This window comes from Podarcis pityusensis (assembly GCF_964106645.2).
Source record: "Podarcis pityusensis genome assembly, chromosome: 4".
Taxonomy (NCBI): Eukaryota; Metazoa; Chordata; class Lepidosauria; order Squamata; family Lacertidae; genus Podarcis; species Podarcis pityusensis.
In genome coordinates, this window is record NC_138027.1 from 2,234,312 (window position 1) to 2,252,720 (window position 18,409).

An 18,409-nucleotide genomic window follows, 5' to 3' on the forward strand; every position below is an offset into this window, starting at 1 on the left:
CACAATTTGGGCCAGTACTGTATATCAAACAAAGCAACATTCAATAATCCATAAAAATCTGAAAATAAATATATTGGTAAATGACAAACAACAAAGATAATGATCATACACCCAACTCCCTTCAGTTCGTCTCCATTTGTTCCTGAGGCTCTAATCCCTTTTTGTCTCCATTGCAGATTGTAATGAATTGGAAATCAACAACAAAGGTGACCATGATAAAATCCCCAGGGAGGAGAAGCCACATAAAAGTTTGGAGTATGGAGAGACCTGCAGTCAGAGCTCCCATTCCACTTCCCATCAGCAAACTCTTATTGGAAAGAAACATGAGTGCATGGAATGTGGAAAGAGTTTCACTCATAGCTCCTCTCTCACTTCCCATCACAGAATTCATACAGGGGAGAAACACTATCAGCGCAGAGAATGTGGAAAGAGCTTTAGTCAGAGTGGCCATCTCACTTCCCATCAAAGAATTCATACAGGGGAGAAACCCTATCACTGTGTGGAATGTGGAAAGAGCTTCAGTCATAGTGGCCATCTCACTTCTCATCAAAGAATTCATACAGGGGAGACACCCTATAAGTGTGTGGAATGTGGAAAAAGCTTCAGTCGGATCAGCAAACTCACATTCCATCAGAGAATTCATACAGGGGAGAAACCCTATCAGTGTGTGGAATGTGGAAAGAGTTTCAGTCAAAACTACAGTCTCTTTTCCCATCAGAGAATTCATACAGCGGAGAAACCTTATCAGTGTATGCAATGTGGAAAGAGTTTCAGTCACAACTCCTCTCTCACTTCCCATCAGAGAATTCATACAGGGGAAAAGCCCTATCAGTGTGGAGAATGTGGAAGGAGCTTTAGTCGGAGTGGCCATCTCACCTCCCATCAAAGAATTCATACAGGGGAGAAACCCTATCAGTGCATGGAATGTGGAAAGAGCTTCAGGAAGAGCTACGATCTCACTAGGCATCAGAGAATTCATACAGGGGAGAAACCTTATCAGTGTATGGAATGTGGAAAGAGCTTCAGTACGAGCTCCCATCTCACTAAGCATCAGAGAATTCATACAGGGGAGAAACCTTATCAGTGCATGGAATGTGGAAAGAGCTTCAGTTACAGCCACTATCTCACTTCCCATCAGAGAATTCATACAGGGGAGAAACCCTATCAGTGCATGGAATGTGGAAAGAGCTTCAGTCAGAGCTCCCATCTCACTAAGCATCAGAGAATTCATACAGGGGAGAAACCTTATCAGTGTGTGGAATGTGCAAAGAGCTTCAGTACGAGCTCTGATCTCACTTCCCACCAGAAAATTCATACAGGGGAGAAACCCTATCAGTGTGTGGAATGTGGAAAGAGCTTCAGTTACAGCCACTATCTCGCTTCTCATCAAAGAATTCATGCAGGGGAGAAACCCCATCAGTGTGTGGAATGTGGAAAGAGCTTCAGTAGAAGGACCAATCTCTCTTCCCATCAGAGAATTCATACAGTGGAGAAACCCTATCAGTGTGTGGAATGTGGAAAGAGTTTCACTCATAGCTCCTCTCTCACTTCCCATCACAGAATTCATACAGGGGAGAAACCCTATCAGTGCAGAGAATGTGGAAAGAGCTTCAGGAAGAGCTCCTCTCTCACTAGGCATCAGAGAATTCATACAGGGGAGAAACCCTATCAGTGTGTGGAATGTGCAAAGAGCTTCAGTCATAGTGGCCATCTCACTTCTCATCAAAGAATTCATACAGGGGAGACACCCTATAAGTGTGTGGAATGTGGAAAAAGCTTCAGTCGGAGCAGCAAACTCACATTCCATCAGAGAATTCATACAGGGGATAAACCCTATCAGTGTGTGGAATGTGGAAAGAGCTTCAGTCAGAGTGGCCATCTCACTTCCCATCAAAGAATTCATACAGGGGAGAAACCCTATCAGTGTGTGGAATGTGGAAAGAGCTTCAGGAAGAGCTACGATCTCACTAGGCATCAGAGAATTCATACAGCGGAGAAACCTTATCAGTGTATGGAATGTGGAAAGAGCTTCAGTACGAGCTCTGATCTCACTTCCCACCAGAGAATTCATACAGGGGAGAAACCCTATCAGTGTGTGGAATGTGGAAAGAGCTTCAGTCATAATGGCCATCTCACTTCTCATCAAAGAATTCATACAGGGGAGAAACCATATCAGTGTGTGGAATGTGGAAAAAGCTTCAGTCGGAGCAGCAAACTCACATTCCATCAGAGAATTCATACAGGGGAGAAACCCTATTAGTGTGTGGAATGTGGAAAGAGTTTCAGTCACAACTCCTCTCTCACTTCCCATCAGAGAATTCATACAGGGGGGAAGCCCTATCAGTGTGGAGAATGTGGAAGTAGCTTTAGTCAGAGTGGCCATCTCACTTCCCATCAGAGAATTCATATAAGGGAGAAACCCTATCAGTGTGTGGAATGTGGAAAGAGCTTTAGGAAGAGCTCCGATCTCACTTCCCATCAGAGAATTCATACAGGGGAGAAACCCTATCAGTGTGTGGAATGTGGGAAGAGCTTCAATACGAGCTCCTCTCTCACTTCCCATTAGAGAATTCATACAGGGGAGAAACCCTATCAGTGTGTGGAATGTGGAAAGAGCTTCAGTCAGAGCAGCAAACTCACATTCCATCAAAGAATTCATACAGGGGAGAAACCCCATCAGTGTGTGGAATGTGGAAAGAGCTTCAGTAGGAGTACTGATCTCTCTTCCCGTCAGAGAATTCATACAGTGGAGAAACTCTATCAGTGTGTGGAATGTGGAAAGAGCTTCAGTAGTAGTACCGATCTCACTTCCCATCAGAGAATTCATACAGTGGAGAAACCTTATCAGTGTATGGAATGTGGAAAGAGCTTCAGTCAGGGCTCCCAACTCACTTCCCATCAAAGAATTCATACAAAGTTTGGAAAAAAACCATCATATAGATTTAGGTGCCAGGCAAAAACATATCTGTTTAACGAGGCCTTTGGCTGATTAACATCTATTTTTTTTTAGAAAAAATAATATTTATTAAGATTTAAGAGGTTACAGAAAGAAAAAATAGAAAACAACATATTAAGCAAAAACAAAGCATCACAAAAAAGAAGACTAAAAAGATAAAAACAGTTAAAGAAAAAAAAAGAAAAAAAGACAATAAACCTTCCCATAACTTATCTTTCATTTGCTTGTTTCCTTGACCTCCTCACACCTCCCTTTCTAGTATTCTAGTTCAGTTAGCTATTTCAGCAAGTCCTTTCCATCTTTTCCAGTTTTTGTCCTATATTTTATCTTAATATAATGTAACTTTACTTTCCCTCCTTTTACCATTTAACAATCTGTTTTTTCTTAATCCTTTATAGCATTTCTGCTAAAACTACATTACTTCATTCCAACATCCTTCTAACAGTCCTTAATTTTACAGTGTTTTTGTAAATAAACTTTAAATTTCTTCCAATCTTCTTCCACCGACTCTTCTCCCTGGTCTCGGATTCTGCCAGTCATTTCCGCCAGTTCCATGTAGTCCATCACCTTCATCTGCCATTCTTCCAAGGTGGGTAAATCTTGTGTCTTCCAATACTTCGCGATGAGTATTCTTGCTGTTATTGTAGCATACATAAAAAATGTTCTATCCTTCTTTGGCACCAATTGGCCAACCATGCCCAGGAGAAAGGCCTCTGGTTTCTTCAGGAAGGTATATTTAAATACCTTTTTCATTTCATTATAAATCATCTCCCAGAATGTCTTAATCCTTGGGCACATCCACCAAAGGTGAAAAAATGTACCTTCAGTCTCTTTACATTTCCAACATTTATTATCGGGCAAGTGATATATTTTTGCAAGCTTGACTGGTGTCATGTACCACCTGTAAATCATTTTCATTATATTCTCTCTTAAGGCATTACATGCCGTAAACTTCATACCTGTGGTCCATAACTGTTCCCAGTCAGCCATCATAATATTATGTCCTACATCTTGTGCCCATTTAATCATAGTTGATTTCACCGTTTCATTCTGAGTATTCCATTTCAACAGCAAGTTATACATTCTTGACAAGTTCTTAGTTTTGGGATCTAACAGTTCTGTTTCCAATTTTGATTTTTCCACCTGGAAGCCAATTTTTTTATCCAAATTATACGCCTCCATTATTTGGTAATAATGGAGCCAGTCTCGCACTCTATTTTTTAGTTTTCAAAACTCTGCAATTTTAATCTGTCTCCCTCTTGTTCCAAAATTTCCCAATATTTCGGCCAATTGGCCTCCATATTGAGCTTTTCCTGAGCCTTCGCTTCCATTGGTGACAACCACCTTGGGGTTTTATTTTCAAGCAAGTCCTTATATCTTATCCAGACATTAAACAGTGCTTTTCTGACAATATGGTTTTTAAATGCTTTATGTGCTTTAACCTTATCATACCACAAATATGCATCCCACCCAAATACATTGTTAAAACCTAGGTCCAGCACGTCAGTATTTTCAAGAAGCAGCCATTCTCTCAGCCAGCAAAACGTGGCTGATTCATAATAAAGTTTAAAGTCTGGCAGGGCAAATCCACCTCTTTCTTTAGCATCAGTTAATTTCTTAAATTTTATTCGAGGCTTCTTGCCCTGCCAGACAAATCTAGAAATATCTCTCTGCCACTTCTTGAAACAATCCATTTTATCCAAAATTTGCAATGTTTGAAACAAAAACAGCATCCTTGGCAATACATTCATTTTTATCACAGCAATTCGGCCTAGCAATGATAACTTCAGATTTGACCATATTTCTAAGTCCTTTTTCACTTCCATCCAGCATTTTTCATAGTTATCCTTAAATAAATTCACATTATTGGCAGTCATATTGACCCCTAGGTATTTCACTTTCTTAACCAATGTTAATCCTGTCTCCTTCTGAAACCTCTCTCTCTCAGTCACTGTTAGATTTTTCTCTAAAACCTTAGTTTTCATCTCGTTCAACTTAAAACCCGCTACCTGACCAAATTCTTGAATCAGTTCCAGTACTCTTTTAGTACTAGAATCTGGCTCCTGTAATGTCAATACCAAATCATCGGCAAATGCTTTCAATTTGTACTGTTTAGCTCTGACTTGTATACCTTTAACCATTTGGTCCCTTCTAATCATATTTAAGTGAACCTCCAGGACCGATATAAAAAGCAATGGAGAGATTGGGCAGCCTTGTCGTGTTCCTTTCTCTATCTTAAATTCTTCCGTCACTACATTATTCACAATTAATTTAGCCTTTTGTTCTGAGTAAATTGCACCTAATCCATTTCCAAAACTTTGACCAACCCCCAATCCCCTGTAAATTCTTATTCATAAAACTCCAGGAAATATTGTCAAAGGCTTTCTCCGCTTCCACAAATATCAAAACTGCTTTAGTATTAATATTCACTTGTAGTTTTTCTAGAATATTAATTATGTTCCTCGTATTGTCAGACAAGTGTCAGCCCGGGAGAAAACCCGCTTGATCTTTATGAATTTCTTCTACTAGTACCTTTTTTAATCTTTTAGCCAAAATGGCTGCAAAATTTTTATAATCCACATTAAGCAAAGATATGGGGCGGTAGTTCTTAAGCTGTGTCTTCTCAGACTCTGTTTTCGGTATAAGTGTAATATATGCTTCCTTCCACGACTCTGGTGCCCTTTTCCCTTCCAATATTTCATTACAAACTTCTTTTAATGGCTGTACTAACCATTCTTTCAGGGATCTATAATATCTTGAGGTCAAACCATTCGGTCCTGGAGATTTGCCTAATTGCATGTTCTGGATGGCCCCTTCTACCTCCTGCTCCGTTATTTTGTAGTTCAACATTAGTTTGTTTTCTTGAGAGATTTTTTTGTAGTCCATTTGTTTCCAAAAATCGGTCAATGTCCATTTCTTTCTGCGTCTCCTGTGTATATAGTTGTTTAAAGTACCTCTGGAAGCACTTTCTGATCTCCACTGGATTCTGTATATTCTTTCCTTCCACTTCCAAATTTGTAATGGTATTAAGTTTTTGTCTTTTTTTCATTTGCCAAGCCAGCAGTTTCCCACATTTATTTGCCGATTCAAATGTCTTTTGTCACATCTGTTTAATTTTCCATTCTATTTCCTGGTTCATCATTTTCATGTATTGTACTTGATATAAATTTATCTCTTTCAGGATCTCCTGCGACTTTGGTTTCACTCTCAATTTCTTCTCTCCTTCCTTTATTTTCTCCAAAATCTTGTCTTTTTTCTCATTTTGAGTTCTCTTCTTAATTGCATTCTGTTGTATCAGAAATCCTCTCATAAACGCTTTACTTGCGTCCCAGATTACTCTTTTTTCAATAGTGGTGTTCATATTTATCTCAAAATAATCTCTCAAGGTTTTTGGGGCCTTCTTAGTCACTTCTTCGTTCCTAAACAAAGTGTCATTCATCCTCCATCTAAAGGAACCAGTTGGTGTTAGTTTCATTTCCATCTTCACAGCATTATGGTCGGAGTAAGTTTTAGGGCAAATTTCCACTTTTCTAATCTTCGGAGCCAACCCTCTAGTTACCCAAATTTGGTCAATTCTTGTCCATGTCATTTTGGCCTCAGAGAAGAAAGTTCCCTCTCTTCCCAAAGGGTTCTTCATTCTCCAGATGTCAACTAAATCCATATTGTCAGTCATATCAAAAAAAGTCTTTGGTAGTCTACCATCCTTGGTGACTACCTGTCTCAGTGCCTTGTCCATATTTGTAGACACCACTCCATTCATGTCCCCCATCAAAATCATATTGTAATCCATATAGTCCATCAGAGTCTCATGTAACTTCTTGTAAAATTCCGATTTCCCCTCATTTGGTGCATAAATGCCTACTATCAAAAATTTCTCTCCTTGTGATTGAATTTCAATTGCGATAAATCTTCCTTGGTCATCTTTAAATATAAATTTCGGTGATAGGCTCTCCTTTACATAAAGGACTACTCCTCTTTTTTTGACTTTATCTGATGAAATAAATTCTTGGCCCAATCTTTTATTACTCAATATCTTCTTGTGTAGCCTTGTCACCTGTGTTTCTTGCAAACAAATCAAGTCCAATTGTTCTTTTTTCAATAAATGAAAGACTCTCCGCCTTTTTTCCGGGGAGTTCAGTCCATTAACATTCCAGCTTAATACTTGCAGTGCCATGATGTAATTACTCTGATTTTCCTCCAACTGCACCCAATGCCTGCTCTTCTTCTGTTGGTAGTGTCGGTGTCACTAGGCGGTCCAGTCCAAAAGGTAATGTTGCAATGTCCACTATTCCTCTTTTTGGTGATCTTCTGTCCGATGCTCTTGACTCTTTTCCAAGTTCCTTCTGCAGATCTTCCTCGTAGTTATTCAAAAACTTTGCTTTATCTTCTATTGATCTTATTTTTATTTTCCTTCCTTTGAAACTGAAGGATAGGCCTTGGGGAAATTCCCACCTGAAGATGATTTTGTTCCTTCTCAGCAGGACAACCAAATCTCCGTAATTGGACCTAAGGTCCAAAAGATGTTTCGGGATATCTTTAAATATTTCCACTCTTGACTGTTGTATTACCAAAGTCTTCTGGTAATGCCAACCCAAAATTCTGTCTCTCTCTTTAGATCTGAGGGTAATCAAACAGTCTCTTATTCTGTTCTTCTCTTTCTTCCCTCCTCTTCCCAATCTAAAGGCCCTCACAATTTTAAATTCCTCTTGTTCCAAATCCAGCTCCCAAAATTCTGCAAGTTCCTGCATGAGAAAGTCTATCAAACTGTCCTTCTCCAGTTCAGGTACAGCTCTGATCCTCAAATTTGTCTGTTTCTCCTTAAGCTCAATCATAGAAAGCGTCAGCTTATGGTCCTGAAGTTGCCTCTGTAGATCTGGAACTCTCTCTGTTTCCAATTGTGTTACCTTAAATTCCACAGCAGCAACTTTTTCCTTGGCTTCCTCTGCGGTCTGTCGTGTCGAATTAGATTCCTGTATCAGTTTCTCAATGGTTTCTGTGTTAGTATTCACCTTTTGTCCCAAACTATTTATGCTTTCTGTATTTACATCAATTTTAATAACTGCAGCATCCACTTTTGCATTTGTAGCATCTGCTTTCTTGTTAAGTTGTTCCAATGATTCATTTATCTTACTTAATGCAAGCGCTAGAGCTTCTTCTGATGACATTCCTCTTGATTTAGATTGTGTTGGTACAGCCGCAGATAAGGCAGAAGGGCCGGATGCTGACGCTCTTCGCTGCCGAGACTTCCCAGACCTTGTTGTTTTGTCTGGGAGTGACAGATCTACTTTTTCTTTCCCATCTGCCATAACACTTTAAAAAATCCAAGGTCAGTCCCACAGTCACACAGTTTTGTCTTACAAGTGGAAAATTCCCCTGATCCAACTCTTGTAACAGTTTCAGAAACTTCCTCTAGGGGGAAACAGTTGCTATCTGTACTTGTATTAATCCAAAATAACACCTTTTAAAACACAACTCAAGCAAGAAAGTTAGTTTCAGTTTTCAGTTACTTTACCTCCTTTTTAAGATCAAAAGGGGGCAGCTGAAAACAGTGTATCTCTCTTACTCAGCTAGCTGTCAGCGGATGGTCTATTCACAGTCAATACACATTTCAAAGTACGGCAATCTTATTGTCCTGTTGGCAGCCCGTTCCCAGGTTCTGAGCAGTGGAATTTTAACTTCCTTCCCTCTCTCTTGCAGGTATATATGGTCGAATTTCCCCCTCTTCTCCTGCTTCCAAGGGGGGGAATTCACTATTTTTTAATGTTGGAAAATTAGTCCTTTCTGATCGACTTTCCAAGACTTTAGCTTGCAAGCTCTTTGCTTTGATCTATTTACAAAAGCGGAAGGCAGACTTCCTGTTTGAGCCTCCCCGCTTCAGTGCCAAATTAGGTCTTTTTTCCCTTTAAAAACTTCCAATTTATTCTACTCACGGGTAGTTGCTTTTAAAATCAAATTGTCCACAGGAAAAAGTCAGCGCTCTCCGGCAACGGCTGTGCGGCTTTGCTCCGTGGAAAAAGCAGTCGATTCACAGCACCACGCCACTCACCCCGCTTCGCTCCGGAGCCCCGAAATTGGGTTTCCCAGCGAGTAGGGGGGGCGTGAAAGGTGCCCACCGAATCCCACGTTCACAGGCTTCACCCGCCTGTGATTTTTGAGGGGTCTCCACCTTCGCCGTGACGGCCAGACCTGGTTCCCACAGAGCAAATTCCTCCTAGTCAGAGGAATTCCGCCATTACCTATGGTGCTAACCCGGAAGTCCTTGGCTGATTAACATCTAATTCCCTTTTAAAATGTGGTGGGGAGGGGGGTTACAGATGTGGATTTTGTATTTTTATATTGTGTTTTTATGTTGTAACCGTCCTGAGACCTGTGGGTGTAGAGAATAGGAGCCAACACTTAGAGGCTGAGGGGTCTTTGCCCCCCCAATAAGATATTTGAGGGGGCCACCCCCCCAGTTGATAGGCATTGCCCTTCCAATTGTGTGCATGCATCATGTGATTGTCAAAACGGGCCTTACCTGGCGCCCACCAATATTTTATTCAAGTTGGCACCACTGGATTGGGTGGTATACAAATTAAATAAATACATGAATTGCCTTCCTTTGCACATGTTACAGTTTGTTCATATCCTTATTTATTATTATTTTTAAAATTTATGTGCCCTTCATCTGAGGATGTCACAATATAAACATACAGGATGAAAGCATGGCTTTCTCAAAAACAAGTCAAGCCAGAGAAATCTCTCCTCCCCCTTTTTTTGGATGGAGTTACAAACTTCATTGATCAGGGCACTGCTGTGGAAATAGTGCATCTTGATTTCAGTAAGGATTTTGACGAAGTCCCCCGTGATATTTATGTGAGGAAGCTGTTAAGATGAGGCTGAATGAGGTAACTCTTAGGTGGATTTGACTGACCAAACCCAAAAAGGACTCCTTCATGGTTCCTCATCATCCTGGGGAAAAGTGACAAGAGGGGTGCTGCAGGGTTCTGTCCTGGGCCCGTTGTTGTTCAACGTCTTTATAAATGACTTGGATGAAGGAACTGAGGGGCTGCTCATCACATCTGCAGACAACACCAAACGGGGATGACCAGTATCTTGGGCAAGGTGGAGATGCTGATGACCAGGTCATTGGCGGTCAGCATGGAGAGGAAGAGGTCCATGGGCTGGTGGAGACTGGGCTCTGTCTTGATGGCGAAGAGGATGGTTATGTTCTCCAGCACAGTGTGGGAATGTTCAGGAAGGCAGGAGAGGATTTATTATTCATGTTTGTGCATGTTGTATTGACTGATGTCAGAAACATATATTGTCACTTCTTCACATTTTTATATATATTCATGTTTATAAGGAGACTGCACTAGAATGCTCCCAAATACATATTCTAAACTCCAAATCAGGTAGAAAGGTAATTAATTAATTAAGTTTGTTCGCATTCAGTAAGAAGCACTCAGCCTACAGGCACAAGTGAGGGTGATTTAGCCAAGATAAGAGCTTAGAAAGAAAAGAACAGCAAAGCCAGATTCATCATTTTGAATGGGCTTCGTGATGAACATGTTAGGAGAACCAGAGCTTACAGGGTTAATAGCTCACGGAGTGATGTCCTGTCCCTGGGGGGGGGGGGGTGTCACATATGGGGTTCTATGCTTTGTTATGTGAGATGAGTTACTTTCGTTTTTGCTGCCAAAGGAGAGACAGCAATGTCTGCTCACTCTCCCGGACTGCTGATTTATTATGCCGCTGTAAATAAAGCTTCATAGATTAGGAAGAAGCTGCATGCTGAGTGTTTTTCTGCATGCCTGAGATTCCTCCACACAGAGCACACACAGCTGATTGCAACACGTCTGGAGCAGAGCTGAGGCGCAGCTGGTGTGCCGGATGTTATATTTCACAAGTTATGGCTGCATAACACCACAGAACACCTATCAATGATAGATGCTGAAGATCCGGTCAGTCTTCTCCAGAGAGCTCAGCTCCTCCACAATCTTCCCCTGCCTTCCCCTTTTCTCTCTTCTCTCATCATTTATTATGACATTCGTAGCCCACTTTCCTCCCAGGAGCTCAAGGTGGCCTTCATGGTTCTCCCTGCCACCAATTTTTATATTCACAGCAGTCCTGTAAAGTAGGCTAGGCTGGCCCAAGGTTCACCGGGGAGCTTTATAACTGAGTGGGGATTCGAACCCTGCTCTCCCAGATCCTCCTAGTCCCGCCCTCCAACCACTACACCTCTGCCTGGCTCCATCTTGCATCTCTCCAGCTGCCCAACACCAACGGCCTTCTCCCCCTTCCTGGGGGTCTCTCTGACTCCAAGGAAGACTCCACCACCTCCCTCAGGTTCTGCTCCTCTTCTGGGACCCCTTGGGACTTGGAGGTCCCTCCTAGGGGTCTCCTCCCTCTCCAGGAAGGGCAGGGCTCTCCTAAGAAGATGATGCAGAGCAGCCCTTGAACGTCTGGCAATGCTTCTCTTTCCTTTGGGCTGGAGTGTTGGATATAGCAAGGGATATGGCATAGCCGGATAAGGGGCTTCCACCCAGATCCAAGGCCAAGCAGATGTCTCCAGGAAGCCCACCAGTGACAGCCCACTCCTGTGGCCTGTCCTCTCGCAGGTACCTTCCATGCTAGACTGCCTCTCTAGCTGGAAGCTCTAGACAGCTAGGTCTGATTATAACCAGAGATACTCTCCTCCTCCTGTGAAGAGATGTGACCCCCGTTCCAAACTGGCAAGACTGTCGTCCTTGCCACATCTTGTGGCTTCCAATTTCACCAACCAATTAAACATGAGAATAAGTTCCCATCCATGTTAATAATGACCCAAAGCTCTTCCCTCTCCCTGTTTATTTCATTTGTTTCATGAAATTTATACACTGCTTGACTGCATGAATGAAGGAGCCAGGCTCTCTGGGTCCTGGCATGGCTGTAGCTCTTGAACCCAGAGCACTTGGGGCCTCCTTTCTCTCTCTGCCAGCCCTTCGTGCTCCGGGCATGCCGCTTCTGTCGCCTAGTTTTTGTAAGGGGGTCAAACGTAAGGAGTCCCTAGGACTTTAACTCTGTGTCACTGCGTCACTGCACAACAGTGTCATCGCACAACAGAGGAAACATGTGCAAATGGTTTTCCAAAGCTGGACAAGGAGGTGGACTAGCCCCCCCCCCCAAAAAAAAAACACGGGGAGGAAGGAAGAAAAGTTGGGAAAGAGAGGCCAGGAATAAAGAGAGGGATCCCAGCCCGTAGCCTGGCTCCCAGGGCAGCTCCCCACGGAGGCTACTGAAATGGGCGCTGCTACTCACTGAGCCTCCAGGGACCTTGGCATCAATGGCTGTGCATGTTTTAAGCTATCTAAGAGAATAATCATAATAAATTGGTCGCCTAAATTTCTAGGGAAATGTCTTTGGACCCTGTCCACTTGGCCCTCAGGGGGTTGGCCAGATACGTACCTGGCCCTCAGAGCGAAGAAAAAGGGACCCCGCCCCAGGAGTCTGTCTAGAGAGCAGCAGAGAGTCCAAGTGCAAAAAAAGGAGACAGAAGCAGGGGAGTGGGGGTGGGGGGAGCAACTCCTGAGGACCCCCGGGTGAGGACCCCCACTAGAGCCAAGAATCCATTTTCCACAAGATACAAATGACTCCCTTGTTAGTCAGTTCTGACTTCATGCATTGACTGGAAGGCAGGAGCAACCAGGCTGATTCATCTCCCAGAAATCCCTTCAGCTGCCTGCACATTTTGCATCGCAATCTTCCTTCTAGGGGGGCTAGAGGCTGCTTTTTCCTCCTTCTCTTTTTAAAGAAGATCTCTCTTGGTTTGGGCTGTGGTGCCATCCAGCCCTGGTTCCTGGCAAGACTCGTCCATGCTTGCTCAGGATCCTGTTCCATCTTCTGACCTACAATGTATTTGCTTTGTAGGATTTGCTAGAGCTTCTCATTAAGATGGACAGAACTTGGCAGACGACCAAAGGGTTCCTTCCGATCTCTCAGAGGCTTCCTGAGAGCACAGATGGATGAGCAAGACTCAGCTGGGCCTAGAACAGGAAGAGGCCATGCCATCCAAACTGGGAGCAGTGGGGGATTCTGGGAAAACCCAGTGCAGAAGATCCTGGATGAGGAGGACACCCTCCGCTCAGAGGTGCAGAGCCAGCAGTTGAGGCAGTTCTGCTGCCAGGAGGCTAAAGGACCCCGAGAGGTTTGCAGCCGACTCTACCACTTTTGCCACCAGTGGCTGAAGCCGGAAAGGCACACGAAAGCTGAGATGCTGGACCTGGTGATCTTGGAGCAGTTCCTGGCTGTCCTTCCACCGGAGATGGAGAGCTGGGTGAGGGACTGTGGAGCGGAGACCAGTTCGCAGGTGGTGGCCCTGGCCGAAGGTTTCCTCCTGAGTCAGGCAGAGAAAGCAGGTGAGAAAGCAGGTGAGAGAGACTTTCCTCTGGATACTTCCAAGGGGCTCCAAACAGGACAGAGAACATCCCATAATGGTCTGCTGATGGCCCATTCTTTTTCTGCAAGGCATCCATGGAATGAGATCTCACACCCTTCAAGTTTTTGGCCCTGACATTCATTTTATAATCCTTCTCGTCATTCTCTGTTTTGAATCCTTTTTCTTTTTCAGGGAAAGGATATCTTTGCAGAAATGGACCTGGTTTCCTGTGAGGCAGCGAGGCCTCCGTTGGACACCAGAGAGAGGCCACTGGGTAAGGAGGAAGGTGGTTTTTCTCCGTTTGGTCTCATTCTGTTGGTTTTCCAACTCATTTGTGGGTTCTTTTCATCTTGTTTTGGGCAGAGACAGTTGGGAACAAGGGTCCAGAGGAGCGGAGATATATTTTTTCACAACTAACATTTGAAATGTGCCCAAACATCCAAATGCAGTCAGCAGGCGAGACTTTCTCAAAGGCCCTCTGTAGTTTGAGATTCACTGATTCACCTGTGAGAGAAGCAGGCACTCTGGGCCTCCCCCTTACCTTTTTTCTCTTGCAGGTGACACACTGATACTGGCTAGACCTCTTCATCCATCTCTGAATGGGGACAGAATGGAAGCAGCGGCTGTGGAACCAGATCAGGTCAGGGGAAGCTGCCTTGTGGGGACAGAGGCCAAGGAGCGGAACAATGTCGTAGATCAAGACGTGGTAGTGAACAATATTGTTGTCTCATAGGAGGACATTTCCCTTTTTCTTTTAGGGTCCAGTGTGCTTTGAAGATGTCACTGTTCATTTCACGGATGAGGAGTGGGAGTTGCTGGATCCTGACCAGAGAGCGCTGCATAAGGACGTCATGGAGGAGAATTGTGGGATCGTGGCCTCTCTTGGTAAGGCTCCCTGTGGGATCATCATATCAGCCTGGGAATTCAAAAAATACCTCAGGCTGATTGAATCTCAGGTAGTACTAGCAATAATAATAATAATAATAATAATAATAATAATAATAATAATAATTTATACCCTGCCCATCTGGCTGGGTTGCCCCAGCCACTCTGGGTGGCTTCCAACACATATATAAACATGAAACATTAATAATAACAATATGAATCTGATATAAAAAGTGTTGTTGTTTAGTCGTGTCTGACTCTTCATGACCCCATGGACCAGAGCACACCAGGCACCCCTGTCTTCCACTGCCTCCCGCAGTTTGGTCAAACTCATGCTGGTAGCTTTGAGAACACTATCCAACCATCTCGTCTTCTGTCGTCCCCTTCTCCTTGTGCCCTCCATCTTTCCCAACATCAGGGTCTTTTCCAGGGAGTCTTCTGTTCTCATGAGGTGGCCAAAGTATTGGAGCCTCAGCTTCACGATCTGTCCTTCTAGTGAGCACTCAGGGCTGATTTCCTTCAGAATGGATCGGTTTGATCTTCTTGCAGTCCATGGGACTCTCAAGAGTCTCCTCCAGCACCATAATTCAAAAGCATCTATTCTTCTGCGATCAGCCTTCTTTATGGTCCAGCTCTCACTTCCATACATCACTACTGGGAAAACCATAGCTTTAACTATACGGACCTTTGTCGGCAAGGTGATGTCTCTGCTTTTTAAGGTGCTGTCTAGGTTTGTCATTGCTTTTCTCCCAAGAAGCAGGCGTCTTTTAATTTCGTGACTGCTGTCACCTGTCTGCAGTGAGATATAAAAAGTACATTAACTTTAAAATGAACAACTTACACTAGTGGCCAAAATTGTAGAAACCTTTTGGGAAAGTGTATTTCTGAGGTTTGATGGCTCATAACACCACTTTTATGGGGAATAATACCATAAAATTATATATCAATGGAAAGATTATTTAATGAAGAATGTAATGCAATGAATTTTATGAAGGAGTATTTATTAGAACATCAGTCATAAAGAAGAAATGTGAAACACATAGAAAAAAGGAGATATGCAGAAATTCTCACCATGTCAACTAATACTTGGTTTTGTAACCTTTAGCTTTAATTACGGCCTTGCAACGTCTTCCCATGGAGTGAACCAAGTTTTTTTTTATTTCTGCAGCTGTAATAATGTGAAACCAAGATTGAATTATTGCCTCTATTAATTGCTGGGTTGCTTCTGACTAACAAGTTTCTTTAGTCTGCTCCATAGACTTTCGCTTGGGTTAAGGTATGGTCTATTGCCAGGCCATTCCAGTAGTGGAATATAATTATCTTGATTCCCCCCCCCCAAAAAAATATTTATTTATTTTATAGCACAAATGAAAAACACAAACATAAAAGACAAACAATACAAATAAATTCTTGTAATATCCTTATTTTTCTAAACATTGTTAAGTGGGCTTCCCCAAGTCCCACCTATCTGATTTTCATTTTACTTCATCTTTAGCAGTTTACATATATCATAATTTCTAACCATCTTCCCCCCCCCACTTACTTTAACCATAAAAAACTTCACATTTTATCACTTATAAAATACACTGTCTTCTAACTCTACCACCTATATCCACTTCCAAAGCTATTCTAAGATTTAAATATTAACATATTTTTTCAAATATTCCTTAAACGTCTTCCAATTTTCTTCCACCGTCTCTTCTCTCTGGTCTTGGAGTCTCCCGGTCAGTTCGGCAAGTTCCATATACCGTATTTTTCGCACCATTGGACGCACCGGACCATAGGACGCACCAGATCATAGGAGGGGGAGAACAGGGAAAAAATTTTTTTTCTTGTTCTCTCCCTCTAAAACAAGGTGCGTTCAAGGTACCTAATTTTTTTTGGGGGGGGGGAAATAAAGAAAAAGAAATTCCCTCCCCAGGCACGGGGCAGGCGCGGGGGAAGCCCGAGCTTCCCCCGACCCTAGCCCCCAGAACAGCCTGCTATCCGCAAGCCTAGGGACCCGAGCCGGTCTCCCCAGGCTTGTGGAGAGGTGCGCGAAGCCCGGGCGCGCTCTTCAGTGTGCACCAGGCTTCGGAATGCAGGCAGCTCCGTGCCACCCTCCCGAGCCCCGCGCGGCTTCGCGCCGGGACCGGGAGGGTGGCGCGGAGCTGCAGGAAGCCCTGGAGCGCAGGCAGCTCCGCGCCACCCTCCGGAGCCCTGTGCAGCTTCGCGCCGGGATCGGGAGGGTGGCGCGGAGCTGCAAGAAGCCCTGGGGCGCAGGCAGCTCCGCGCCACCCTCCGGAGCCCCGCGCGGCTTCGCGCCGGGACCGGGAGGGTGGCGCGGAGCTGCAGGAAGCCCTGGGGCGCAGGCAGCTCCGCGCCACCCTCCGGAGCCCCGCGCAGCTTCGCGCCGGGATCGGGAGGGTGGCGCGGAGCTGCAGGAAGCCCTGGGGTGCAGGCAGTTCCGCGCCACCCTCCGGAGCCCCGCGCGGGGGTCTGGAGGGTGGCGCGGAGCTGCAAGAAGCCCTGGAGCTCAGGCAGCTCCGCGCTACCCTCCGGAGCCCCGCGCGGCTTCGCGCCGGGATCCGGAGGGTGGCGCGGAGCTGCAGGAAGCCCTGGGGCGCAGGCAGCTCCGCGCCACCCTCCGGAGCCCCGCGCGGCTTCGCGCCGGGACCGGGAGGGTGGCGCGGAGCTGCAGGAAGCCCTGGGGCGCAGGCAGCTCCGCGCCACCCTCCGGAGCCCCGCGCGGCTTCGCGCGGGGGTCTGGAGGGTGGCGCGGAGCTGCAAGAAGCCCTGGAGCGCAGGCAGCTCCGCGCCACCCTCCGGAGCCCCGCGCAGCTTCGCGCCGGGATCGGGAGGGTGGCGCGGAGCTGCAGGAAGCCCTGGGGCGCAGGCAGCTCCGCGCCACCCTCCGGAGCCCCGCGCGGGGGTCTGGAGGGTGGCGCGGAGCTGCAAGAAGCCCTGGAGCTCAGGCAGCTCCGCGCTACCCTCCGGAGCCCCGCGCGGCTTCGCGCCGGGATCCGGAGGGTGGCGCGGAGCTGCAGGAAGCCCGGGAAAGCCTGCATTCGCTCCATAGGACGCACACACATTTCCCCTTCATTTTTGGAGGGGAAAAAGTGCGTCCTATAGAGCGAAAAATACGGTAGTCCATCATCTTCATCTGCCATTCTTCGATAGTTGGTAAATCTTGTTTCTTCTAATTCTTCGCTAGCAATATTCTCGCAGCTGTTGTGGCATACAGAAAAAAAGTAACATACTTTTTGGGGATTTCACCCCCCACTATGCCAAGTAAAAAGGCTTCAGGTTTCTTAATAAATGTGTTTTTCAACACTTTTTTCAATTCATTATAAATCCTTTGCCAGAAGTCTTTTACCTTGGGGCACATCCACCACATGTGGTAAAAGGTTCCTTCTTTTTCTTTACATTTCCAGCATTTAACTTCACGGGTGTTAAATGGAAAATGATTATCTTGAAGCCACCTTTTGCACACAGCAGCAACATGACATGGAGCTGAATCCTGTGGAAATAAACAATAAAAATAAATAAGTAAATATTTATATAAATATATCTAAATGCTTCAGTATCTGGGGAAAGATCACATGTGGAAGGCCTCAGTTTGGGCTCAAGTATTTCATTTATGCATTTTGGGGCATTTACATTCCCTTTGATGACGCAAATTCTGCCCACACCTTTTGCTGCCATACAACCCCAGATCATAACACTAACTGGGTGTTTCACAGTAGGTGTAATACATATACAGTGGTACCTCTGGTTAAGATGATGATGATGATAGTTTATTTATACCCAGCCCATCTGGCTGGGTATCCCCAGCCACTCTGGTTTGCTTCCAACAAAAATATTAAAATACAATAATCCATCAAATATCAAAAGCTTCCCTAAACAGGGCTGCCTTCAGATGTCTTCTAAAAGTCTGGTAGTTGTTTATTTCCTTGACATCTGGTGGGAGGGCATTCAACGGGGTGGGTTCCACTACCGAGAAGGCCCTCTGCCTGGTTCCCTGTAACTTGGCTTCTTGCCGTGAGGGAACTGCCATAAGGCCTTCGTAGCTGGACCACAGTATCCAGGTTGAATGGTGGGGGTGGAGATGCTCATTCAGGGATACTGGGCCCAAGCTGGTTAGGGCTTTAAAGGTCAGCACCAACACTTTGAATTGTGCCCGGAAATGTACT

At 44.8% G+C, this 18,409-nt stretch overlaps 1 protein-coding gene across 1 annotated transcript in view; it reads left to right on the forward strand.

The window, feature by feature from the left end:
* LOC308475178 (uncharacterized protein) overlaps window positions 1–18,409 on the forward strand; it is a 76,438-nt gene that overhangs the window by 12,959 nt on the left and 45,070 nt on the right. Inside the window, exons 4-5 of the mRNA XM_081002165.1 lie at window positions 13,910–13,992; window positions 14,111–14,237. Coding sequence (XP_080858291.1) covers window positions 13,910–13,992; window positions 14,111–14,237 — 210 coding nt within the window. The remainder of the gene's footprint in view (window positions 1–13,909; window positions 13,993–14,110; window positions 14,238–18,409) is intronic.